This window comes from Chelonia mydas, chromosome 2 (genome assembly GCF_015237465.2).
Source record: "Chelonia mydas isolate rCheMyd1 chromosome 2, rCheMyd1.pri.v2, whole genome shotgun sequence".
Lineage (NCBI taxonomy): Eukaryota > Metazoa > Chordata > Testudines > Cheloniidae > Chelonia > Chelonia mydas.
The window spans coordinates 9,197,955-9,223,425 of record NC_057850.1 but is presented as its reverse complement, the minus strand read 5'-3'; the positions used below and the strand labels follow the sequence as shown (position 1 = coordinate 9,223,425).

At 49.3% G+C, this 25,471-nt stretch overlaps 1 protein-coding gene across 7 annotated transcripts in view; it reads right to left on the bottom strand.

Annotated features, from left to right (window-relative positions):
• Positions 1-25,471, bottom strand: part of LOC102945058 (serine/threonine-protein phosphatase 6 regulatory ankyrin repeat subunit B) — a 78,086-nt gene that overhangs the window by 31,323 nt on the left and 21,292 nt on the right. For 3 of the 7 annotated variants that reach the window (XM_037891928.2, XM_037891927.2, XM_037891933.2), the window contains 12 exons: positions 20,461-20,574; positions 20,122-20,226; positions 18,421-18,519; positions 13,305-13,406; positions 12,151-12,252; positions 10,588-10,686; positions 8,857-9,057; positions 5,379-5,480; positions 5,188-5,286; positions 3,202-3,330; positions 1,983-2,111; positions 1,143-1,259 (listed from right to left, as the gene is read on the bottom strand). In XM_037891928.2, coding sequence (XP_037747856.1) covers positions 1,143-1,259; positions 1,983-2,111; positions 3,202-3,330; positions 5,188-5,286; positions 5,379-5,480; positions 8,857-9,057; positions 10,588-10,686; positions 12,151-12,252; positions 13,305-13,406; positions 18,421-18,519; positions 20,122-20,226; positions 20,461-20,574 — 1,398 coding nt within the window. The remainder of the gene's footprint in view (positions 1-1,142; positions 1,260-1,982; positions 2,112-3,201; positions 3,331-5,187; positions 5,287-5,378; positions 5,481-8,856; positions 9,058-10,587; positions 10,687-12,150; positions 12,253-13,304; positions 13,407-18,420; positions 18,520-20,121; positions 20,227-20,460; positions 20,575-25,471) is intronic. The other 4 variants (XM_037891930.2, XM_043539023.1, XM_037891931.2 and 1 more) reach the window with 2 other exon arrangements.

Sequence of the window (25,471 nt, the reverse complement as noted above, 5' to 3'; positions counted from 1 at the left end):
CAGCCCTCGAGAGTCAACGCTCTCTGAGGGTCAGAAATGCTGTTAATTCAGTGGTGGTGAAAGGTGCTGGACTAGCAGCCCCAGTGACGGAAGCTCCGTGTAGCCACAAGACGATGGCAGCACCAGTTTCCGCACGCGCCTTCCTTGCCAATGCGTTCTGGAGGGACCCACCTCTGGCACTCATATGGTATCTCAGTAAGTCCCCCCCTCTCTTCTGGGGTGGTTGTCAGTTAACACCTGTTGTGTCGGTGGCTCTGTGACATGGCCACCCATCTCCTCAGAAAGGGACTGAGGCCACCAGCTCACTCCATGTCGGCCAAAGAGCCGGCAGATGGCAATGACTCTTCACCACTACCCACCCAGCCTAGGGGCAAATGACCCATCACCATCCTCCTGGGACAACTGCCCCCCTAGACCTTTCCAAGCCAATACACCACCAGAGACTGCTTTATTTCAGTGGTTAAAGGTAAAACTGGTGAACTGGGGCACATGGCTCCTTTGCGTGAAGAGGATCTGGGATTTCTGAGTAGCCAGTGTTAGGAGCTGAGTCTCACAGGGGAATGCTCCAAGGGGACTCAGGGACTGGGGTTCACCTTTTGTTAACCTGCCAGGCAAAAACAGAACTGGCATAGCCTGGAGGAGAGTGCTTGGGTGGCTGACAGGGCAGTGTTGTCAGGGAGCCTACAAGCCAGACTCCTGCATGCTGCAAGCAGGGGGTAAGCAGGGGACTCAATGCTCTGGGTACCCCAAGAACCATCCCATGGAACTATAGCGTAAAGAGTTGAGTCAAGGCACCATGCGGTTATCTATGGTTAGTGGGTATTGTTCTCTCTGCTGACAACTGAATATAGCCTGCCACTTGCCTAGTTGGGAAGGATTTTTCTTCAGCATCCATGTCAGTTTAGCAGCATCAAGACATGCTGGCTATTTACCATTTCCCTGGCTATTCAAAGTCACAGGTGATGAAGGGTACAAGGTCTAGATTTTTGCACAGTTTGCTCAGTGCGGAGCAGAACTCCCTCACCTCGCTTACATTGCAATGGAACTCTCCTGAGCTAAACTTTATTCTGGTGATTGCTCCTGCTGGGGAAATGCTCCCCTCAGAGATGCAGGGGTGAGGTCCCAGCCCAGAACAGAAATACCTTGGCTTGCTTGTTAATGGACTGCTGCATTCGGCTGGTGCTAATGTGCTTAAGCATCTCCAGCAGGACATCCGCATTGCCCACACGGGCGCAGTAATGCAGAGGGGTCTCAAGGGACTGCAACACAGAAATAACCAAAGGGACTCTGAGAAACCTCTCTCCGTGCACCCAGTTAGCCTGAACAACTTTGCCACCCACCCGGGCAAGAGTGGGGGACACCTTAAAAACAAATGTCCTTCCTGTTATGCATAGACCATGAAGGGAAGGGTTTGCTCTGGGGTCCTTAACCAAAACTCTTTCCTCTCCACTATGGTGCAACATGCTTTGCACTGGTTGTTTCTCCAGGTGATGGGCTCCACCTCAGAGGGGGCTGCGCTTTGCTGGTGTGGTGCATCTAGAATGGGGGAAGTGCTTTGGGATCCATCAGGATGCATAGAAATATCAATGTGCGTCATAAACATACAGTTTTGTTTGTAATTATTTTCTAAAGTCTGTATCCAAGTGACTGCGTATCCAAGTGACTGCGTGGGGGCTTGTTTTCAAAAGAGCTAAGCACATAAGCTGCTTTAACAAGGACAATGGCACTTTTGCCAATAACTCCCTATGTGGCCCACTGAGTAAACGACCCTTCTGCCAGGAGTCTTCAGGACAAACAGGACACAGAATAAACTCCAGCTTCATAGGTCTGGGAAAACCCATGCCCCCAACTTCGCTAACTTTGAAGTTCCGTTCAGTCTGTTGGAAGGAGCTCGGCAGACGGCCCACATGCTGATAACAAAAACAGTGATGGCACACATCCACTGAGCCTTTTTCCCCCAGGGGCCCCATGCTCGTACGTACCACTCGCGTGGTACGGGAGATGTCGGCATCGTACTCCATGAGCATGGCAATGATCTTGGTCTCCTCCCCCTCAAAGTGGACCATGTCCTTCTTCACTGCGGCAGCCAGGTGGAGGGGTGTCTCCCCTGCCTGCGAAAGGGTACGAGCCAAAACACAACAAGCAAAACAGCACACGCACCCAGCACCTCTGATTGTGCTATCATGCAGCGCTGTTCTGTAACCACTTGGGGTTAGCACAGAGCCTGGGCAAGCACAGGAAACGACGCCCTGCAAACAAGGGAATCTGGCCAACTTCCTCCGATTCTTCCCTATTCATCTACAGCTCCCCTGCATGGAGGCTACTCTCAGTTTATCCTACCCTGTGTTCAGACTCTCCCATGCTCATGAGTGGTAGCCAAAAACGGCCTTTTCCCTTTCTAGGTCATTGATCTCGCCATAGAGGGGCTACAACTCAGCAGGAGTTTGCCCTTCTGCCTCAAGTCTTCCAACGAACTCAGTATGAATGTGGAGATTGAACAGCAGCCCATCCGCTGTTGTAGGGTCTGATCCAAAGCCCACGGATGTCAGTGAGAGTCTTTCCATTGACTTAGGATCAGGACCATAGAGAGGAACCCAGAGCAGAGTGAGGTGGGGAGAGGGGACAAGAAAGGGTGGGAGGATTTCTGGGCAGAAAGTGGCAGTTTGGGCAGACCCAGACCCTAGAAGGGGTTTCTAGTACCACCACTGAAAAGCAGGTTTCTGTGCCACACCTTCCAGCCTTGGAAGGGACTGGACATCCCAGTGGAGGGTAGCGGTGGGAAGGGAGCCTTCAGAGGAAGTGGAGGGTCCTACAAATAAAGCCCATCTTACAATGCCACTTGCTAATTGAGTTGATGCCCAGTGTATCGGCCTAGTCCCGTGGCCTTATCTATCATGCTGGGGGTGGGCCTGGGGTGCTTGTTGCCATTCTCACCCGGTGCCCATCAGACAAATAGGGACTCTGCCACATAGCCCTCCTCCTCGCCATAGGAGCGGGTTACTGATCGAATGTGAGCACCTCCGGCTGTCCCCATGAGAGGGTGACAAGTTTGAGAGGTGTCTCTGTGACTTGGCTAGGAGGGGTTCATCCCCCATTCCATGTCACCCCTCCCCCCCCAACATGTACATAGCATGCTCTGTTTCACATGCCCAGACATTGGGCCCGTCTCATGTACAGGCCCCTCCCTCTCCCCCTGGTCACCTTGTTTTCCTGGTTGACGCAGGCGGAGGCCTCCGCGTGGCTCTTCTCCGTGGCCAGGTAGTTGAGGATCTCCTCCACCACGGGCAGGTGGCAGTGCTGCACGGCGATGTGTAGGGGGCACTCTCCAGCCTGCCGGCAGGAAAGGCACATTCAGATGGGCGGCTGCCTCGCTTACAGGGCTGTCTCTGGTACTGCACGCGCCATCTCCCACCACGATATAAAACAATCTCCTCCCATCTCATCCTCATTCCCTCTCTCCTCCCAGAAATGAATGACCTTGCCAGGCATGGTGGCAGCTGACCCAGCCACATGCGGAGAACCATCCCTCAAGCCTAGCTCTAAACTCCTCCCTCTTCAGCCTCCGCACTTCTAGGTCTGTAACCCGAATAAGGCTAAAGGGGGGATAAACCACCCCATTCCTTTAGGCTCTCAGTTCCCTTCAGACATCCACTGACAGCGCAGAGAGTCACATGCCTCAAGTGTATATCATAGAGGTTGTTCTGTGGATGGTTTCCTGTACGCTACAGAAGTGCCAAGGGCTCTGCCTGAAATTTAAGGTCCTTTGAGTTTCAGGATCATTGTCTACGACTCTCCACCACCGGGCTGAGCAATCATTAGCATGAACACGGTTACTGAGTCTAGACAAGGGATTTCCTATTGGCTACACACCCAAGCGCTAAGCAGGATTGATCCCTGCTACATCAGTCTTTCTAGCTGTGAGACAGTAAAAGCAACCCGTAAAAACAAACAAACTCAAAATATTGGGCCAATGCCCCCTTTAAAAAACACACAGAAAACTTTGTGATGGAAAAAGGAATCCTGAATAGTCCCCCAAGTTCCCTTCTTTATTTTTAGCACAGGTTTTGTCTGCCCCTCAATACTCTGTGGTGACTGGACAGCGACAGAAATGATCCCGTCACAAGAGTCAAGAGAGTAAAGTTGAGCAATCGAGAGTGGAAGAGACCATTTCAAAGACTTTTCTGGCTTGTTTTTGACAGCAGCTCTTTCTAGTCAATAGCTAATTACTAGCCTGGAGAAAGGAAGTCTTCGTTAACTATCCACCTCCCCCAACCTGTTCAGTGGCACATGCTCTGAAACGCTGAAGAGATTTTCCAGCAAAATCAAGGAGCGGCAGCACCGACACTCATATTTCTAAGGTAAAAAACAGACACTAAAAAGCAAAAGCCCAACCCTCTCAGGCTGCCTTTCTAACCAGAGAGAAGCCAAAAGGGCACAAACCCAAGGGCTACAAGCCTTTTTAGGTCGGCTTTCTCCACGAACCAGAAGGCAGTTGTGTGCATTTGGTTTTGGGGTGAATTGTAATGCTCCTGTGAATGGGGATGCTGGCAAAAGCTGAGCCTAGCAGTGCAAGCAGCACCAAGCTTCCTGCCCACCCAGCTTTGCATTTCCATCATCCAGCCCTGGGGTCTCCCCAGATCAGACACTGCTCATCGAAACAAGGCCGACCCAGCTGCGCGGAGTGGGGCTACAGAGCTGACTGGGAGACCGGCGAGCTCATTGAAACACTTAAAACCTAATTCCTATGTGAGCCCAGCTTTCCAGAAGAGACAGGCCAATGTATTCACAGCTCACTCCATCACCTGGTTATTTTACTTGGCCTCATAACTGCTAAATAATGAGCAATCCGGGTTTGTTTGACAGATCGGTCTAACCCTTTGTGCATGTTAATGTTAAGACATATTTTAGTTCTGACATAAATCCCAATGGGATAAGACTGAGGTTGAAGAAATGATCATCACTGGCCCACCGTGGGCTGGATGGTCCCAGCTGCTGGGGGTGTGCTGGAACCAGTGCTCAGTACACACGCAGGTACTCGCTACTCCCGACGGGGCAACATATGGGACTTGGTGGGCCAATGGTCTGATCTGCTCTGGCAAGTCTTGTGTTCCTGGTCTTTCCCACAGAAGGTTCCTGGGACATGTGGCAGAGACCGAGTGGGTCTCGGCTGCCTTGGGGGCCACCTACCTTGGACTGTGAGGTGAGCTCCCCTCCTTCCTCGATCAGGGCCTTGATCATCCTCAGGTTGCCGTGGCGAGCTGCGACGTGCATGGCCGTCTCACCGTTCTGCAGCCAGAGCGCAGCACTGAAATGAGTGACATGCCAGCAGGATCCAGCCCCTCCCTCTTTGCCCCCAGGAACGTGGCTGCGTGCTTTACCTCTTGTTCCACATTGACGTCGGCGCCGCTCTTCAGCAGCATCTCTGCCACCTTCTCCCCCTCGTGGATGCAGGCTGCGATGTGCAGAGGCGTCTCCTGGGCCTGGGGGAGACACAGAAGAAGACTCAGAGCCCTGTGGAACAGCGTTGGCTTCTCTTATTACATCCACTCAACCTGAGCCTCCTTGGTGTCTGGCACCCTGCGTCATCACTTACTCCTGTGCAAGGGGGAGCAGCATGGGGGCCTTCTGATTGGGTAGGTTTCACAACCACCTAGCACAAAGGGTGCAAAGCAGGGGGGAATCAGGCCTGGTATATTTCATACACTTCTCAGAACCCATGATTGTCAATCTCAGTCTCCCCGGGACACCTGGAGTCTTCTTAGCCTCCCCGAGCTCCAGTGTCCAGAATGAGTGGCATGGATGCCTTCTGCCTGACAGCCAGTCCTGCCCCTGATCTAGGGCTGCCACCTTCAAACCTCATCCCATGGCACAAGGTCATTGAGCCATGGGCAGAAATTTTCTGAATTTTGATTTTGTTTTGAGAAAATGTTCACGTTCCGCTCCCCCCTCATTTTTTATCCAGCTCTTGTTGTGATGATGTCACTGAAGAATTAAAGCATCATCACCACACCATGGTAGGACCTCTCACATCATGACACTGTATCAGTTCGGGAGGTGTTTTGGTGCAGAGTTCACAGTCAATTGCAGGGCATGGGAGTGCCATGTTGAAATCCAAACCGGTCCACAATAATCAGTCAACCCTTTCTTACCCTCCCCTCAAGACTAGTGGGAGAGTCATCATCAAGGTAGGAGGAGGAGCTCTCCCTTTTCCCTTCTAAAACCCCAGATCTGGTGGCTTTGGTCATATTTATATGATTTCATTTATCCAGAAGTCAAAGGTGAATGTATAAAGCTATGACACCATCTGGAACCCAAGCCAGTTAGCACTTTCTTTCCAAGATAAAACCTCATAAGTATTAAATAAATTGCAATTCTATTGTATCGGACAGGCTCTCAAACCACCAGGGATTTCTGTCATTGTGAGGATCAGACTGAGGTAGGTTAGCTCCGTCTCCCTACCTACAAGATCCCCGTGGCTACCTTGCTAGCACACCATGCTGCTAGTTTCAGCCTGCTTTTTATAGCTTGGATTCTGAGAGCTGCAGGGATTAAACCAAGGAGAATCACAACAAAACAGAGGTTAGAGCTGGGCAAAATTTTTCAAAGAAATTTTTTTTTTTAAAGTGAAATAATGTAGATTTGGGTCAACTGAAACATTTTGCAAGTTTGTGTTGAATTTGCCTAATTGTTTTGGTCACAAAAAACAACAACGACAAAAATTTTCTGAAAAAGTTGAAATGTTTCATTGGGTTGTTTTTGAAATGAAACGTTCTAACTTTTCAATTCAGAACAACTTTCCCTTTTGAATTTTACTTCAATGGAATGTAAAGACATATTTTAAAAGGTAAAAAACTGGAAAACAAAACCAGATGGAATCGTTTTTGATTTTTCTGTTTGGCCACTGAACCAAAAAATCAGTCCCAGCTCTGGCAGAGATGGCAAAGCTCTGTGTGGGCCATTGCAGGATGGCTGCCTACACCACGTGTGGACTAGATGACCCAAGAGATCCTTCCATCTCAAACTTGTAGGATTTCACATTCTTCAATGCTTTGCAGAGGCTACTTCTAAATGTCTTCCATGTTGATTATTCCCAGTATCGTCAGAATGAGACACCCCGGGAGCACACGGAGGCCAGTGACACCCAGAAACTTCACAAGTAATTACATGGCTGTTATCAACAATTCTGTTATGCAGATAAACAATGGCACAAAACACTGAAATCCAGTAGCAGATAGACAGGGGGCATAAAGTTTTTAGCCTTATGACTGATCGCTCACATCTCCTGCTGAAGAAACCCGGAGTGCCAGTCATTATCTTTCCCATCATCATCATCTGTCCTCCTGGCAGTGCCGGTGCTACCCCTTTGGGGGCCCTAAGCAGGAATATTTTGCTCTGCCCCCAACACATACTAATAATTAATAGGGGGCCCCGTCGAGCTGCCTGGGGCCCTGAGCAATTGCTTAATCTGTTTATGCCTAGTGCAGGCTCTGTGTCCTGGCATCTTCTCGTGTGTCTTCCCCCATCCCCATCCCTTCCAGCACACAGGCCTGACAACACCTTTTATCCTGTGTCATGCTTACACATGCTAAGGCTCATACATATGCATAAGGGTTCCATACTTATCCGTATCCACATTCCACTGATTTAGGGGTGTCCCATTTCTCAGTGGCTACCCCTTATTGTCAGTAACATCTACATCAATGAGTTACCATAGAAACTAGAGGCTATTACAGAATTCCCCAAAATGTTAGTTTCAGGTATCCTGCGGTATTAACTGGAACATTGTGGCATATTTTCCAGTCTATTGCTGCATGGTTTCCCGAACATCGGCACTTAACACATCTTTTACTGTGATCTTACACTTTATCAGCACCAGGTTATCTTTCAGTATGGTCATGCTAACCTGTTTCAGGCCTAAGCCTTGTGTGGCTCAGCTGAATATTTTACAGGCCTCTAGGCCCTGGGTCACAATACTCATGAATACGTATATTTCACCTCTATATCCCAAATATACTTACTGTCTTTTATTCTTGGCTACAAAGCCTCTGCCACTTCCCTTGGGAGAATATTCCACAGCCTTTAGATCTCGCTCTTAGGGGCTTTGCCGTCACTGCTTGTTATAAATCCCTAACAACCTCCATCCCTCAGAAGCATTTACACCATGGCTAGTGGCTCGTGTCCCACGGAAGTGGTGCTTAACCGATCTGTACAATGTCTTTCTATTTGTTCCAGCATCATACAAATATAGAGGAATATTTCCAGCCCAGAGGAGCTGTCTGTACAGGTCCCATTAGCTTTATTGGGGGTACACACTGATAACTCCCCCACCCCAGCCAGCAACAATCCATCCCAGGGTGTCCCATTTCAGATGGGTTTCCCTGCGTGTGCTCAGGGCTCTCACACCCCAGCTGGCGAGAGACCGTGTTAGCCAGTCCCCGCAGTTCAGGCACTTGGCTAGCTGTTCTTCCCTGGTGCAGAAAACGCTGCTGGCGGGTGGTGCTGTGGCGCCACCTGATGTACGTTTGCAACATCACTACAACCGGGTTCAGAGGGAGCCTGGAGTAGCCTTCTGGCTTTTTAAAACCGACCGGGGCAAATTCGAATTGGACGCAGCAGAGCTCTGTGTCAGTGAATGAAATCCCAGCAGAGCCCACAAAGATCCTGATCACTTGGCAGTCTGTACCCCTCTGATATAGGGAGGGCATCAAAAACACAACCCACTTGGGTGCCGGGGGGATTGGGAATAACATGGTATTGTTACAGCAGAGGAAGTAAGAAAGAAGCACTGATTATGAAAGCAGGAACTAAGGTTACACCTCCTGCAAGGAAGAGTCACACCCCAAGTTTCGCCCCTACCTTGCCTCCCTTGAGTTGGACCCGGGCCCCAAAGCCCAGAAGAGTCTGTACCACCAGTGGCTTGCAGTGCTGGGCAGCAATGTGCAGGGCCGTGTAGTTTTCTTTGGTTCGAGCGTCCACCTCTGCCCCCCTTTGCAGCAGGGCCTTCACCACGGCAGCATGACCGCGCTTGGCTGCCGCGTGCAAGCAGACCGCCCCATTCTGAAAGAGAGGCAATTGGTTCCCCTGGTGCTTGGATTTTCAACACTCCCTCCCTCCATCCACTCTGACACCTTAACGTGTGCGGGGTGGATCGATTTGCCAGAGGGCTGGGGCATCACTTGTGCCGGAGGAGCTGGTACGGCCACTCTGTGTAGCTGGGGCTGTGGCAGACTCACATCCACCGTGGATCAGGCATGAGATGGGGGACACAACACGCATGGATCAGGGGGTTACACTGGCTCTTTGTGGCTAAGAAAAGCGGAAATATAGAAAGCTAGGTGGGGAAACAAGTGGAGGGGGATTATGAAAGTAATTTGGGGGTAACCGTCATCGAAATTTGGATGAAAGTTTGTGTTGAAATGAGAAAGACTTCTGCCAGTTCCATAAATCAAGTCATGGTGATACCGAAATATTGCTCCTGGCACCCTTCTTATGCATGTGAGACACCTGGCAGCTTCCAGAGCTCATCAGAAAAAGGTATGGAAAATGTACAAAGAAGTGAACATTTTTCATTGGGTTTGAAATGTTCAGTGAAATTTTCTCCCCTCCCCAAAAATATCACTTTGTTTTGGGGGGGGCGGCAGGGGGTGGACAGCCAGAGGTGAATATATTTCCCCAACATTAGTCTGTTCTATGCAAGGTTTATTGGGACTGGAAATGCAGTTTCAATAAAGCAGATGCAACTCCAGGCTAAGACGACAGCTGGGAAGGAAAGATGCAGCAGTAAAGGGCAGCAGTATGGCTAATGGAAACAGTTTAATAAACAAATTGGACTCCTATAGCATCTTAGCACTCAGGATCTCGGTGTGTTTTGGAAACAGTCTTATACCAATCGCTAGGAGAAAGGTAGAAATCCCCATTTCACAGATAGGGAAACTGAGGCAGAACGTTATTAAAATGACTTATGTGATGCCACATAATTAAATCAGTGACAGCTGAGTGGAGCCCTGCCACACAGTTCACATATCTGATATATGGTGTCTGTCCCAGGCATGCTACTGTCTGGGATGGTTTATAAGATCATAAGTTGCTAGGGTGGTGGGAAATAAACCTCTCTTGTCTCAATTTTTACTTTTCCAGTAAAAAAATAAAGGGGAGAAAGTAAGCTTCTAAAAAATCTTTTGATAAATTTCAAACAACGTGACATTTTTTCACAAGTTAATGTCTTTTATTGGACAGCTTCTGTTGGGGAGAGAGACCAGCTTTCGAGCCACACACAGCTCTTCTTCAGGACCTGTTGGTCCGAGGATATTCAAGAGACGAGGACCCGAAGAAGAGCTCTGTGTGGCTTGAAAGTGTGTCTCTTTGCCCAGCAGAAGTTGGTCCAGTAAAAGCTATGACCTCGCCCGCCTTGTCTCTCTAAGATTCTGGGACCGACATGGCTACAACACCACTCCATCTTCTTCGTGAACATTTTTGTTTTGGCTGAAAAGGCGTTTTCCGTCCCCCTGAACCCAAGTGTTGGCCGGATGTTTTGGAGCAGCTCTAACAGCTGACATTGGCCCTGCCTGACTCTCCGTGCTGGGTTACCTTATCGGGCATGTGCAGCAGGACTCCTTTCTTCAGGAAAGCCAGAGCGGTGTCAGGGTGCCCATGCTCAGAGGCAACATGCATGAGGGTGCTACCGTCCTGCAGGGAGCAAGGATGGGCAGCAAGTAAGGATGACAAGAATCTCTGGGCTAGGCAAGAAGCTGGGCAAAGGTTCCACAGGTGGAGTGGGTCAGATAAGGACCCTGCCTCCTAATGTCCCAGCCCCATCTCCCTCTGTCCCTCCAATTTCATCAGTATAGTATTCCTGTACCACAACTGTCTCCTGCTTTCACCTGTGCACCGGAAATAGGCTCTTTTTGGTGTGCGGGCCCTTCTGGGCAGCTGTCACAATGCACCGGCACTTGTGCTGCTTGTGACTGACATTACAATGAGGGCTGGGCGCCTACAGGCAACATGCTCACCACAGCTACAGTGGACACAGGCAATGTTGGGGATAGAACAGAAAATCAGCCCAAACACTGGCCTCTCCCACATGACACAACAGCGAATCCTCATCAGCTGGCACAAGGGTAGGGGTGGGCTAACTACGGTGCAGGGACCACATCCGGACCTCTAGACATTTTAATCCGGCCCTCGAGCTCCCGCCGGGGAGCGGGGACAGGGGCTTGAACCACTCCGTGCGGCTCCTGGAAGCAGCGGCATGTCCCCCCTCTGGCTCCTATGCGTAGGGGCAGCCAGGGGGGCTCCGCACCCAGGAACCGCAGCCAATGGGAGCTGCAGGGTGGCACCTGCGGACAGGGCAGTGTGCAGAGCAGCCTGGCCGTGCCTCCACATAGGAGCCGGAGAAGGGACATGCTGCTGCTTCTGGGAGCTGCTTGAGGTAAGCGCCGCCCGGAGCCTGCACCCCTGAGCCACCTCCGCACCCCAACCCCCTGCCTCAGCCCTGATCCCCCTCCCACCCTCTGAACCCCTCAGTCCCAGCCTGGAGCACTGTCCTGCACCCCCAAACCCTCATCCCCAGCCCCATCCCAGAGCCCGCACCCCCAGCCAGGACCCGCACCCCCTTCCTCACCCGAACCCCCAATTTTGTGAGCATTCATGGCCTGCAATACAATTTCCATACCCAGATGTGGCCCTCGGGCCAAAAAAGTTGCCCACCCCTGCACTAGGTCTTTTATCCTCTCAATGGGCCACCACCATATGGCAACATGCGCAGCCAGTGTATTACAGTGGAAGTGTCCCCACATCACATTTCCGTGTGGATTCCAGTTAGAGCCTTGCGACCTTTGTGCCCACAACCCAAACGTCTTTGAACAAACCAGTTCCCTGACAAAGAAAGGCACTTGCACTGCCCTGGCTGAGAAAGCTGGCTAATTCCCGCCTATTCCTTGGCTTTACACTTCATTTCCCAGCACTGTGTGTGAATAGACATGCTGAGGGTGTGGCGCCAAGCTAAGGCAACAAGGACCTAATTTCCAAGCCAGTTTTGTCTAGCTCAAGATTGTGAGCAGCAACCAAACAGTGGGTACAAGTCGTGGTCCTCTCTGGCCCGTATGCCAAGCTGCTACTCAGAGGAATGTAGACACACCCACACACACTCACCTTAGTGCGAGCTAGCACATTGGAGTGGAACTTCTCCGTCAGCAACTCCACCACATTGGTGTGGCCTCTTTCTGCAGCGATGTGCAAGGGGGACCTGTCCATCTGCAACCATCAAAGAGAGCAGCGTTTCCAGGGAAGCAACTGGAGCCGCTGGCATTTATATGCAAGTGTAATGTGTGCTTGGGAGGGAGAGAGCCTGTGTGCAAACCTAAGCGGAACATACCCTCAGCTGGAACAGATCAACACCTGCCTCTACTACACTTTGTATAGCCAGGGTAAGCCTGGATCTGAAGCTGTGGAAGTTGTGGGGAAGCTGGCATGGCTGCTGTTCTTGGGGTACTTGCTCATTGGCTAGATGACTTCAACCTGCCAAGGGTGTCAACCTATTACCAGCACTACCGCCCACCGAAACATTTGTTTAAACCACCACAACACACAGCACTGCTAAACCAAGCAACGTTCGCAGAGTCAACTGCATGAATGATCAACCAGTTCATTCAACAGCTCGGGCCTCCTTGTCTTCATTGAATTGAATCAGTTAAAAGACAGATCCTTACTGAAGAGGGGAAAGGCAGTTACCCCAGGCTGACTGGAATGGGCCCTTGAAAGACTTTTCTCCCTTACCTTGCCTAGGGCTGCTGCCTGCCTGGATGGATGGGGAAGGGGAGGAGGTCGAACCACTTTCACCAGCACCATGAAGTTTAATGAAGGGAGGGAAGTTCCTGGTTTGGACTGTCTGCCTGCTGAGGCAGATGCAGGTTTGAGGGCTTCCAGGCCATTAACACCAGAAGCCCTGTAATCAAAGGCGCCCCACAAGGAATCGTGTAGTGTCCGCCAGTTTCACAGGTATATTACTCCACTAGCTGCCCCAAAATGACTCAAACAGGACTCTCGGGATGCTCTGTAAAGAGTTAATCAGCTCTCTGGCATGTCTAAGTAACCGTGTCTCCGTCTCAGGATGAGCCAATGGCAGTTTACTCTGATGGTGCAGAGCTGCACATTGTATGCTCTGTTGGTTGAAGGTATTGACCTATCCACCCACCCATCTATTACACCTCTCCGTTTGGTACTGAAGTGCAGAAGAAAAGGACTCGAGATCCCATTAAGCACTCCCTAAGTCAGCCAGTTCCCAGTCCCCGCCCCCTTTTACACACCTTGTCTGCTACGTTAGGATTGGCCTTGCAGTGATGGAAGAACTTCAACAGGGCTTCATCGCCTTCCCACGCAGCGACATGTAGAGGAGTCTGACCTTCATCCTAAAACAAAGAGCGTTAGAATGTCCTGGCTGTAGTGTAACCGAGCTGCCCAGTGGCTCCGCCATTAGTCCAAGCAAACAACCTACTGGGCAGGAGAATTTGGGTACCTGAGATGGCCACCTTGTGTTGCACTAAAGCATCACCCCTCTGCCCTGAAAGCTTCACCTCCTGGAACGACATCACCTGGTTAACCAATGTCACTGTTCCATGCCTGGAGATAGTGAGGGTGCAGCTTCCTGTAGTGTTGGGGCTGCTGCTGTCTGGAGAGCAGGGTCTGGCCTAAACAAAGCCAGATCAGCTTTCAGAGATGCAGCACTGCTCCAGAACTGGGTAGGCCCAGCTCCTGCAGTTTGCAAACAGAGAACAGGTTTCTAGCAAATGGGAGGTATTTGCAGCTCAGGCAGGACAATCTCTCAGCCGGACATGAGTCTCTTGGGGGGGGTCTCTCACCCAAGGCCTACTGAAGCCTATGGAAAGACTCATTAGTTTCAATGAGCTTTGGATCAGGCTTTCAATGAGGGACAGATCAACTCTGAATTATTACTCATCATTTGTATTACTGGAGCACCTAGGAGCCCTAGTCATGGACCAGGACCTCACTATGCTACACACTGTACAAACACAGAACAAGAAGATGGTCCCTGAATAAACCCAACCTACCATGCACCCCAACTCCCATGACTTCCCTTGGGCAATTTCCCATGTTCTCAATGCCCCGAAAGCCAGTACACTGTGACACTGACAAGAGACCAGCTCCTATTAATTCCTTCCATTGTTTTCCTTTTATTGTATTATGTAAAGAATCTATGACCCTCTGCTGAGGACTTCCTGGGTCATAATTACAGACAGAACTTGGAGCCTTCTGGTCCAAAAGCCCAGATCCCACCACTCCAGCTAAAGCAGACTCTCCTTGGGCAGTAGGCATGCTAGAGCTTCCAGCATACACTTCCATGGACCTCTCCACTCAGTTACATCTATTCAGAAGCCACCCCAATGAAGTGTGTTTCATTAGGTCACAAGTCCTCAGCTCGGTGGGGAGGTATGTGAACAAGTCTCAGTGGGTCTTGTCCATCCTCCCTTTCTCTATGGCTAGATAAAAGGGGGTCCCCGAAACTATTCTGCTGTAACCTGGGGTCTTCTTAGTGTATGTGCCATGTGCCTCAGGTGGCACGTGGCCAGGACTCATCACCGAATTTGGTCCGCTCTCTTTCTTAGCTAACCTGGGGTGCTGGCATGGAACAGTTGAGAATCACTGAACCACGTAACTCTTGTGAAAGTTGTTAGCGCCAACTATTGGGGAAAATATAGAACTGAAAATGGTGCTTGCATTCCTGCCAAAGAGAAACATCACCAGAGAACATGATCAATGGGAGTTGTTCGCCTGGTCGTTGGAACCATTTCTGATTAGTACATTTGTAAACGTGTGATTGCACATTGGAACCTGTCCTTCGAATCAACGTGTTCCTTTTAAAACCAGCCTCCTTACTCTGCCAAACGCTGGAAGGAGAAGGCGGATTTGAACCCGCATGGGCCTTTCAATATATTTCAGCACAAAGCTGACAAGTGCTAGTGCTAAGTCTGCCCTGGTTCTGGAATGCTAGCAGACTAGATTTATCTTGGCATTTTGCCTAATTCACTTAAGGGACTTTTATAAATAACCCAGGACCTTTTGGCCTTGCAGTTCTACAAAACTGCTTTGTTTATTTGACTGTTTAAGTTGGTCCTGAAAGTTTTAATGAAAATAAACTTCTTGTCAGAGACCATTTTCTTCTGGGATCCCTGAAAGGACCTCACAAAGGATTGCGCAGCTCTTTGTAACAGGTGTTTTCCTTATTTTTTGCACCTTTGGGTTTATTAGAGAAGAAGACAAGGAAGAGAACAAATAATTTGGGGAAAGGTTATTGGCCCCCAGCTGGTTACACGCTTTCTTTACCCACAGAGCCTGCTTCAATCCCTGACTTTTATGAACCTGACTAGAGCGATGGACCTCTTTCATTTGTGCTCAGTGACTCTAAGCCCCGCTATGAGAAACTACACTGGTAACAACCATAGTTAGACCCTTTTCACAACGGTGGTGCTAGAAGGATTCAATCCATAGCGTAGCTAGAGAGAGAGACACACACAAAGATTGTACAGCGGAAGAACAACAACCCCACCTCTTCAATCATCCCCATTTGCTTACAGACCCTGGAAGCCATATGAAACAGGGGTCCCACAACTTTGAAACCAGGGTCAAAAACTCCAGAGTCCTGTCTACCTTAGTGCTGATGTAACCCCTGACCAGCTCTCCTCCTAAGGTGAGGAGAGCTGGTCAGGAATTTTTCATCTAAAAATGCTGATTTGTCAAAACCGAAACTGTTTGTGAAACAGGGTCGGGTTCAACAAATTTCCTGACTTGGAAAAATGTCAAGAAAAATGTTTCCGAGTTGTTGAAATGTTTCATTTTGACATTTTTCTAAATGGAAAATTCTGTTTCAAAATGACTTTTGGAGAGAAAACGACTTTTTGATTTCTAGTTTAAGCTAATTAGACTGGAGAAAAAGGTGAAAAAAGTCAAAATTGAAATGTTTTGAAATGAAGTGTTTTGAATAACCCAGAATGGAAATAAAAAAAGCAAGTTTTCTGGTTCATGAACATTTTTGAGATTTTGACTTTTCATCCCAATTCGAGACAGGACAAATTTTGAACTCTCGAAAATATTTGCAGGACGGGAAAACCATGTCCTACCCCTCTGTGCCCGATCCAGAGGATAAGAGTCTGTTACAGCCCCCGCTAGGGAGCCTTGCCTCTTCAGCTCAAGCTACAGCTACTCAGGCTTTTAACTCCGGAGGTCACTGGTTCAACCAACCAGTATATCTGCCAACATGGCGGGCATCACACCTACGCTGTTGGTAAGCGATGCTGCAACTGCTCTGTTGCTAATTAACTTGCACCAATGTTCCTAGTGCAGCCATAGCCAGGGAGACTTGAAAATAAGTGTGAAGAAAATTAGTTGAGTATTTAAAGCTGCAAACATTTAACGTCACTAATTTTATGTAGGCACATGATCTCTATCATTGTTATTAAATTCATTTTCAGCATGCATGCAGTTAAAGGGTGGATTTTTAAAGGCTAATGTAGTGTATCAATGAGCTGGTAAACTCGGCTAGCTGAATACTTCCATGTAGAGGAACTTTTGATTTAAGAAACCTCAAGTTTAAGCTGCAAGTCCAGGAGCCTTCACTGTTTAACAGCTCCTCAGGAGAGAAGGCCAAAAAACTGAAGAACCTTTGGCTTATGCCTTGGATTCAGGAATTTAAACTCCACTGGTGAAGCTACATAGAGCTTGTGAAACCCCCCCACCAAACACAATAGCTCTGGATTGCTTTGGGTTCAGAGAATTATATATAAACCACTGCCGTCTAGTGCTAGTGCAACATGAAGGTTGAAATATCTAGCAACCACACTGCCGAATAGTATTTTCTATTCCAGTTTTCTTTTTGGAAGGTAAATTTTAAAGTATTATTGACTGTGTTCAATCGAAAGGAAGTGCACAGTGACCAAGATGATGTTGCCGGAGCACACTTAGCCTTGGGAATGCCCTGCCTTGGAACATATTTCTACCTTAATATCAAAGAACATAATTTTGAATTGAATGTAATATTACAACTTGGACAGCATGTGGTGGGGGGAGGTATGGTGAGGACTGACTATTCAGTATATCATACTCAGCATATCGTTTTGATCTTGACCTTTCATTAGATAACTACCAATCTTTTGCCAAAGTCTTCAGTTATCCAAGGTTGTAGGCTATAGAACTGAGCAAATAATTCATAAGTAATGATTTAATCTCAGTGGTAGCTGATGACAGAACAAGGAGTAATGGTCTCAAGTTGCAGTGGGGGAGGTTTAGGTTGGATATTAGGAAAAACTTTTTCACTAGGAGGGTGGTGAAATGCTGGAATGCGTTACCTAGGGAGGTGGTGGAATCTCCTTCCTTAGATATTTTTAAGGTCAGGCTTGACAAAGCCCTGGCTGGGACGATTTAGTTGGGGATTGGTCCTGCTTTGAGCAGGGGCTTGGACTAGATGACCTCCTGAGGTCCCTTCCAACCCTGATATTCTATGATTGACTTCTTGAGCTTTCATTAGCAGATTACAACCTCGAATTTATCCTTTGACTTCCCCCATAGGAATCATTCACAATATTAAACTTTGAAATTCACACACTGTTGGTTTGTTACATAAATCACATGACATTCTTTCTGTTCTGTGATTGGATGACTTATGTAACCAATACTACACAGATTTTGGATATTACAACTAGAGCTGGGCAAACAATTTTTTTTGCCTGAAACCTCTTTTCAGTGAAAAATGTGGATTTGGCAACATTGAAACATTTTGTGAATTCGTATTGATTTTACTGAATTGTTTCGGTCAAGAATATTCTAAAAAAATTAATTTAGACATTTTCAAAATGAAACTTCCATTCTGAGGTTTGAAATTACTTTGTGTTTAAAAATTTCCTTTAATATTCTTAAAGAATCAAAAAAATGTAAAATGGTTGAACTGGAAACTAAATGTTTCCATTTTGTCCAAATGAAATGTTTTGTTTGACCTGAAACAAACTTTTTTTGTTTTGTCTTTTCCATTTGCTGAAACATTTTATTAAAATAGTTTTTGGGTTGACCCAAAACGATTTCCTCCCCCGATTTTTCGGAATGGCCTGTGAACTGAAAAATCGGTTATTCTCACAGCTGTAATTAAAACCAGTCCTAGTTTGAAATTCATTTTTAGCAAATATTCAGGAACTGAGCATAAAACTTGCTTCTTGTGAGGATTCATGCTCGTGAAACCTAATCATTCCAGTATTTGTACAAAGCAAACACGAAGGAGTCACAAAGAGAGAGAAGCAACATTTGTTTTTACAACTGATCGACTATCAGGAGACTTTTTCCAGCTGTCTGCTCAGCTCTAATGATAGCAAAGGCCAAACTTGTGCTCACAATACCAACCTTTGCGTATGTTATACTCACATTCTGGCAATCCACCCCAGCTCCATATTCCACTAGGATTTTGGCAACTTCCACATCTCTTTTCCTGCAGCTTGCATGCAGCACAGTGTCGCCATATCTCTGTAATGAACCAGCACCACTTTGCCCATCAATCAATCTTCAATCATGCAGAAAATGGCGGCTGATTTCTGTACTGTCACTATCCCCAATAACACAGATATCTCGGGAGCTGTAGAACCTATTACTCTGGCTCATTGAATACTGGCATTGTCGTTTGTATTTTCTGTTGTTAGTCACCCATTATCTGTGCCTAACATTGCTCCCGCCACCAAGGGACAGATTAAGATTTATTGGGGCCCTGGGCACAAAGAACATATGGCTTGCCACACCTCCCCTGGGGCCCTGGCCTCTGCTCCTCCAATTCCCCCCAAGGCCCCTCCTCTGGCCAGGCTGGAAGCCAGAGCTGGGCCATGGTAAGAGACGCCCAGAGAGCCTGGGCCACTGTGGGGAGCCCCCTCCACCTGCCCTGGGGGGGGCCCATGGGCTGGGGCCTGCTCTCGGGCACCCCACCCAGGGAAGTTCTGGGGATTCCAACGGCAGCCCAAGCTCCCTGGGTGGCTCTTACCACAGCCCAGCTCTGGCTTCCAGCCTGGCCAGAGAGTGGGGCCTCGTGGGGAAGAGGAGGAGCACGGTTGGGGCCACAGTCCCAGTGATGGTGGCCCTCCCCCCTTGTACACACGTTCTGGCACTCCTGGGGACCCCAAATTGGCTGGAGCCCCTGGGCACAGGCCTATTCATCTGCCACTGCTGCCACCACTGCACAGATGTTCAGGGTTTCCCTTTGGAGAATTGCTTAGTACCCGTTGCAGAATACTGAAGGGTTACCTTGTTCTGGGCGTTCGAAGGGCCCAGCTCTGACTCAGAGGACAGGCATTGTGCAAGCTTCATGTACACACAGCTCTACCAATGCATCTCATTCCTAGCTTGCAACACCCCCACCTCCAGCTACTCCAGAGGGCCCCCTCACACAGCCCTGCCTGACCGCAAGTCATCTGCTGTTCCATTTCCATCCCAGCTCTACCCAGGCGGATCAACCCCGGCCTACAATGCCAGACCTGGGGTACTCTGACACCAAGGCAGCTAATGGCGGTGCTACATTGGGAGACTTTTCCGAACGGTTTTCTTTCTGCTCTTCATTGTATTGTGTTAACGCACAGTAGCAAAGAACATTTATTTTTTTCCCTATTAACCCCCTACATTTTCTATTCGGCAAACACCAATTTCCTCCCCTCCCCTCCGCCCGCCTGAATGGGGCCTGAAATGGACACAAGCTATTTTCCCCGTCTGCTCGCCTGTCTGCCCACAGCATAGATGTTAACGGATTCTTCAGAACCAGCAGAGGAGGCCCAAGAGCAGGAAACAAACAGGCACCAAATCTGCAGAGGGGTTTAATTCCTCTGACGGAGTGTAAGCGCCAGCTGGTGTAAATCAGCGTAGCTCTATTGATGTCAATGGAGATACGTCGATTTCCACCAGCTGAGGCTCTGTGTGTCCATCGGAAGGCTGGAGGGGGGCATATGGGGAGTGAGTGGGTAGGACTCAGGCTAGCTCTTAGATAGAGTTTGGTCTCTCCAGCCCCTGGTGATGCAGCAGTGGGGAAGACACAAAACCAACAGAGGATGTGCTGCGGTGTCAGTGGTGGTGTGGGCGTGTGTCCCGTACCTTTTCCCGTGCGCTCAGCTGGGCCTCGGCGTGCGTGGAAAGCAGTTCCTTACAGACTCCCAGCTTCCCAGCTTCCACGGCAAGAAAGAGAGGAGAGTGGCCGTCCTGCGGAGAGGGCAGAAGGAAACCAAAGCCTTGGCAGGGCTGGTGACGCCTTTCATGCGGCGCCCCCGGGGAATGTGGGCCTCAGGCATGGAGATGGAGACACACGTTTCAGGCTGCCCCAGTCCAGCCCTGTAGCCCATGGCGTGCACTTGGTGCCACGTCTGGCCTCCAAGCTGGGCCCGTGTTGCAAGAATTCACTACCCCCGTCACATATAGGGAAAGGGCCCGGCTCACCTGGTCTTGGCTCAGTCTAGCATCTTTGTGAGAAGCCTTCAGCAGCATCTGCATCACACCGACAGCCCCAGTGGGACGGAGGGCTGCGTAATGAAGTGGCAGCTGCTCCTTGGGCTGCAATGGGGAAGGAAGGCAAGGGGCAGATTTAGACTAACACCCTTAGGGGGCAGAGGCTGCGGATTTCTCCTTTAATCTCTTCTTCACCTGAAAAGCCTGACGCACACCTCTGGGGCCACAGAAATCACAACGGATGCTGGTGCTGAAAGGGGCCGAGGGGCAGCTCTCTTATTGCAGAGCAAAGCTGCCTCTCCCTAGGGACGGCACTCCAGTTACGCAGTCTGCCTCGGGTGCAGCTGAGCAATTCACTCACCGAGCAAGAGACCGCACCAGGGAATGAATCATCGGGGTAACAGTGAACAGCCAGAGCCACTTTCCGGGGGAGCTGCTAAGGTGTTCTCACAAGGGGCTTCAGATCCATAGCGACTGTTGTAAAGGACGCTTGGCCGGCTACGATCCTAGCATGGCACTGGGCTATGGAGGGAGGCGAGCGCTAGATATGGAGTCGTTCCCCCTCCCCTACTGCTCTGGCTTTCTTGGGTTGTTTGAGGTGTAGAGCCACAATACGGACATGCCCCGCTCAGGGTAGCGAGGTAGCACAGTGCGTTGTAGTGAGGGGCAGTTGGATGTAAGAAAACCACTTTGCCTCCTATAGCATCCCTGGATGTCAAAGTGCTTAAGCCACACAACCACCTCGGGAGATAGGCCAGAGATCATGATTCACATGATTGGTGATTCACATGGAGCCTGATCCACAGCCAGACATCTTCCCATTGATTCCAGTGGGCTTTGGAGTAGTGCCTTCCAGACAAAGGGTCTCAAAGCACTCTAAACCCTGATCAGAGCCCGCGTATGGGTATATATGGGCTAGACAGCTGCCTATGGGATGGAACCACCCGGTATCGCCAATCTGGAGCTGTGGAGGGGAAGAGAAGATACGTGCAGAGTGGAAACTACAGGGGAGTTGTAGGCAGCATGAATACCATGCTTGAGCTGGACACGGGAGCTAACAACTCTACACAAAGCACAAGGGGACCCCTTGATGGCCAGGGGGCAGGACCTCTGTGTTAGGTCTCACCCACAAGATGCAGGTGCTTTATACGGAGAAGCACACGCTCCAGCATGCTTCCAATATGCACAGCCGCTCTGCAAGCTGCAGGCAGGGCGTCTGGCTTTCTGCAGTCGCAAAGTCGGCTAACTGCTGCAAAATCTAAGCTTTCAGTTACAACACAACCCCATTTCTAGCCCTTCGGGCTCCGAATTAACCCTTCATGTGTCAGCTGATGCAGTGCCCTCTCCCAAGCCTGCAAATGTGCATGGAGCAATAGCTCGGAGGGGTGTGAATTGCGACCCTTCATCTGACATGATTGACACTGAAGCCTACCAGTGACAATTCAAATAGCAACATGATTAAACTAGTTTTATTTACGCACCGGTATTGGATGCAGGACCAAAGGCAGGGTTGAATACTGGAGTGGGGCAGACGGCTGAGGTCGAGGTTGGAAATTCGAAATTCAAGCCCTAGTCCACAAAAATCTGAGACACCTCCAACTCTCCACACGAGGGGGAGGGAAAAAAGAGCTGTGTCATCTCCAGAGTGCCAAAGCCCTCCACTGTATCTAGGTGCCAAGTAACCTCCTAAACCACCTCCCATGCCATCCCAGCTGCCACCCCGCCAGCTAGCACCTGTGTGGTTGTCGTCTTCTTCCTTGCCACTTCCCTATTCGAGGTTGGTGACTTTTATAGCCTTCTTTCAATACTCATGATCATACACCAGGCTGCTGTGTCAATTGATCTCTTGGAGGTCCGCTGATATCTGATCCATGTACCGAGTCTTTGGTTTCCCCCCCTTGGTCACCTTCTGAACACAATCATTGCAAGAGCCATCCTACCAATACAGCTCTCTGGTCTCTGCTAGATATGCCCACAGCAGTGTAGCCTAGCCTCCCTCCACTTGTCTGCAACTGGAGCAACCCACATTAGGCCCCTTACAACCTACCAAGGAGTGTCCAACTACTTTACCACCTCAACATCTTCATTTCCATGGTGGCGACCATACTGATTTGCTTCCCTGTGGCTGGCCATCACTCTGTCCCATACATTAAGATGGGTTGAATTACAGTTTTAGACACTCTATCTTTTACCTTTATTTGCATCTTTTTGTCCCAGACAACCGGGGTCATGCTCCCGCCATTTGCACCTGGCAAGGTTAGTACAATACTGGACATCACTCAAAATGGCACCATCATCAGCAACCACTGAGCCTCGGTATTTATGTTCCTCTAAGCCCAGCCCACTCCAAACGATGTTGCCGCAGTTTAAAGTCAGCTTGCAGGGTCTCACGATCTACTGCACAGATCACTAAATCATCAGCCAACCGTGTGTTCCAAGGCAACTCCCCCCATGCACTCTCACTTATCACATCCACGACAACTGCAAACAAAAAGGGGCTCAATGCTGAACCCAGATGTAGGCTGACATCGACTGGAAATTCTCGACTGGAGCCCCAGGTAGTTTTGATGACAGTAGTCACTCCATCATACATATCCTGGAGAAGATGGACATATCCTTCTGGCACACCTCTCTGCCACAGACAGCTTGGGACGTAAGCCTGCATCTTCTCCAGGTCCACAAAGACCACGTTCAGTTGCCATCTTTTTTTCACTGAACTTCTCCATGAGGATTCATCGCATCAGTGGCATCAGTCGTGCTCCTTCCCAGCATGAATCCATACTGGCCCTGCCAAATTCCAACCCATTTAACAGAGACACTTTTCGTAATCATCTCCCTTACTTTCATAGCACGTGACTTCAGCTTAATTGGGCCATAATTAGCACTCAGTGTAACATTGCCTTTATGTTTAACTATAGGCACCACAAAGCTTTTATGCCATTCATCTGGCATTTTCCCTTTCTTCAGAATAACATTAAACAAGCCTGTAAAGATACCTGATACCTTCCCACTGATGACACTGCATCTCCCTGGTACTTTGTCTGGCCCATGTACCTTCTCCCTCTGCAATCTCTTCCTCTCGCATGAAATCTATCATGCCCCAGAGTTTAGTGGACATGTCTTAATTCCTCCACTGAGTTCTCCTCATCCATCATTCTTTCAAAATGATCACAGCAAACTTCATTGATGGAGCCACCGTTCATTTGCAATAGACCATGTTCATTTCTAACAGAATGCAGCCAGCTAGAACGCGGGCAACCCAGTGATATCATTTGATTTCGCAGCGCATAGGACAGAAGATGCCCATGCAAATGTCTTGGCCCAAGGTTTTTCACTTAACTCATTCAGTTACCACTACAGCCCTCTCTCAGGCATGGGTTGCTGGGCCCTGCTTTATGCATTAGCATTTCCCAAGGAGATATCCTAAATGGAACAAAGGTGAACACTCAAACTGAATCTTAAAGGCACCCCTGCATTCCCTGGGAATTTGAATGCTGTTTCCCCACTTCCCTATGTTGCTGCTCCAAGTGTGGGGTAAGGGCAGAGGGCCCAACAACAATGGCTCAGAAAGGCAGTGGGGGGTGACCTCCATAGAACAGGATTAGCGCTGTGTGGGTAGCTTGCCTTCCTCCTGTCATTCACAGCCACCATTCAGATATGCCAGCTGGCAGATACCAACACACAGCACAGCCCTTTATCACACTGGGCTGCTTTCCCTGCTCCCCTCGCCGGCTCTTGTCCATGGAAAGGGCCCAGAATTTAACCCCTGCGTGAGGAGAGGTCCCTACTGAAGAGCTGCCTGAACCTCTGCTGGAGTCCTGAATGGAGGCCTCTTTCCCAGCGAGCCCCTCACTCTCACACAGTGTCCTAGGCTCAGCACAAGAGCAGGTGATGCCCTCCAAAACTTTTCAGTGGATTTAACCCAATGGGACCCAGGGCACAAAAAAAACCCCTGGAAGTGCTGCACCACACCACCGGCACCTGCTTCTCACAGAGCCCTTAGTGAGCAGGCTACAGGTGCGGGAGGCAGGACCAGTGGAGCCCATTACTCCTGCCGCATCCTTTAGGCCAGATCCTCCCACCCATCCAGCTGTTGGAAAAGAAGCTAGAAAAATGAAGGAAAACCCAGAACTCAGCCAAGGATCAACATCACACTGAGATGTTGTTTAAGGTACAGTCATGCTTTGCCCCAATGATTTCTTTAAGCCAAGTTGCTAACCCTCACTCCGTTTGGTGCCCCGTAAACACACTTCGATTCAGACCTGGGATTGGGACGGGTCAGACAATGCACCCTTAGGGAGTGCTCTGTTCATTATCTTTATCTAACAAGAGCGAAGCTAGATTGCTAAGGCTTTGTCTACACACACAAGTTTTTCCAGTATAGTTCTGTTGGTTAGAGGTGTGATATCTTACTGATAGATGAATGCACTATAAGGTGGGTAGAAAGTTGGCTAGATTGTCGGGCTCAACGGGTAGTGATCAATGGCTCCATGTCTAGTTGGCAGCCGATGTCAAGTGGAGTGCCCCAGGGGTCGGTCCTGGGGCCAATTTTGTTCAATATCTTCATAAATGATCTGGAGGATGGTGTGGATTGCACTCTCAGCAAATTTGCGGATGATACTAAACTAGGAGGAGTGGTAAATACACTGGAGGACAGGGATAGGATACAGAGGGACCTAGACAAATTGGAGGATTGGGCCAAAAGAAATCTGATGAGGTTCAATGAGGATAAGTGCAGGGTCCTGCACTTAGGACGGAAGAACCCAATGCACCGCTACAGACTAGGGACCAAATGGCTAGGCAGCAGTTCTGCGGAAAAGGACCTAGGGGTGACCGTGGACGAGAAGCTGGATATGAGTCAGCAGTGTGCCCTTGTTGCCAAGAAGGCCAATGGCATTTTGGTATGTATAAGTAGGGGCATAGCCAGCAGATCGAGGGATGTGATCGTTCCCCTCTATTCGACATTGGTGAGGCCTCATCTGGAGTACTGTGTCCAGTTTTG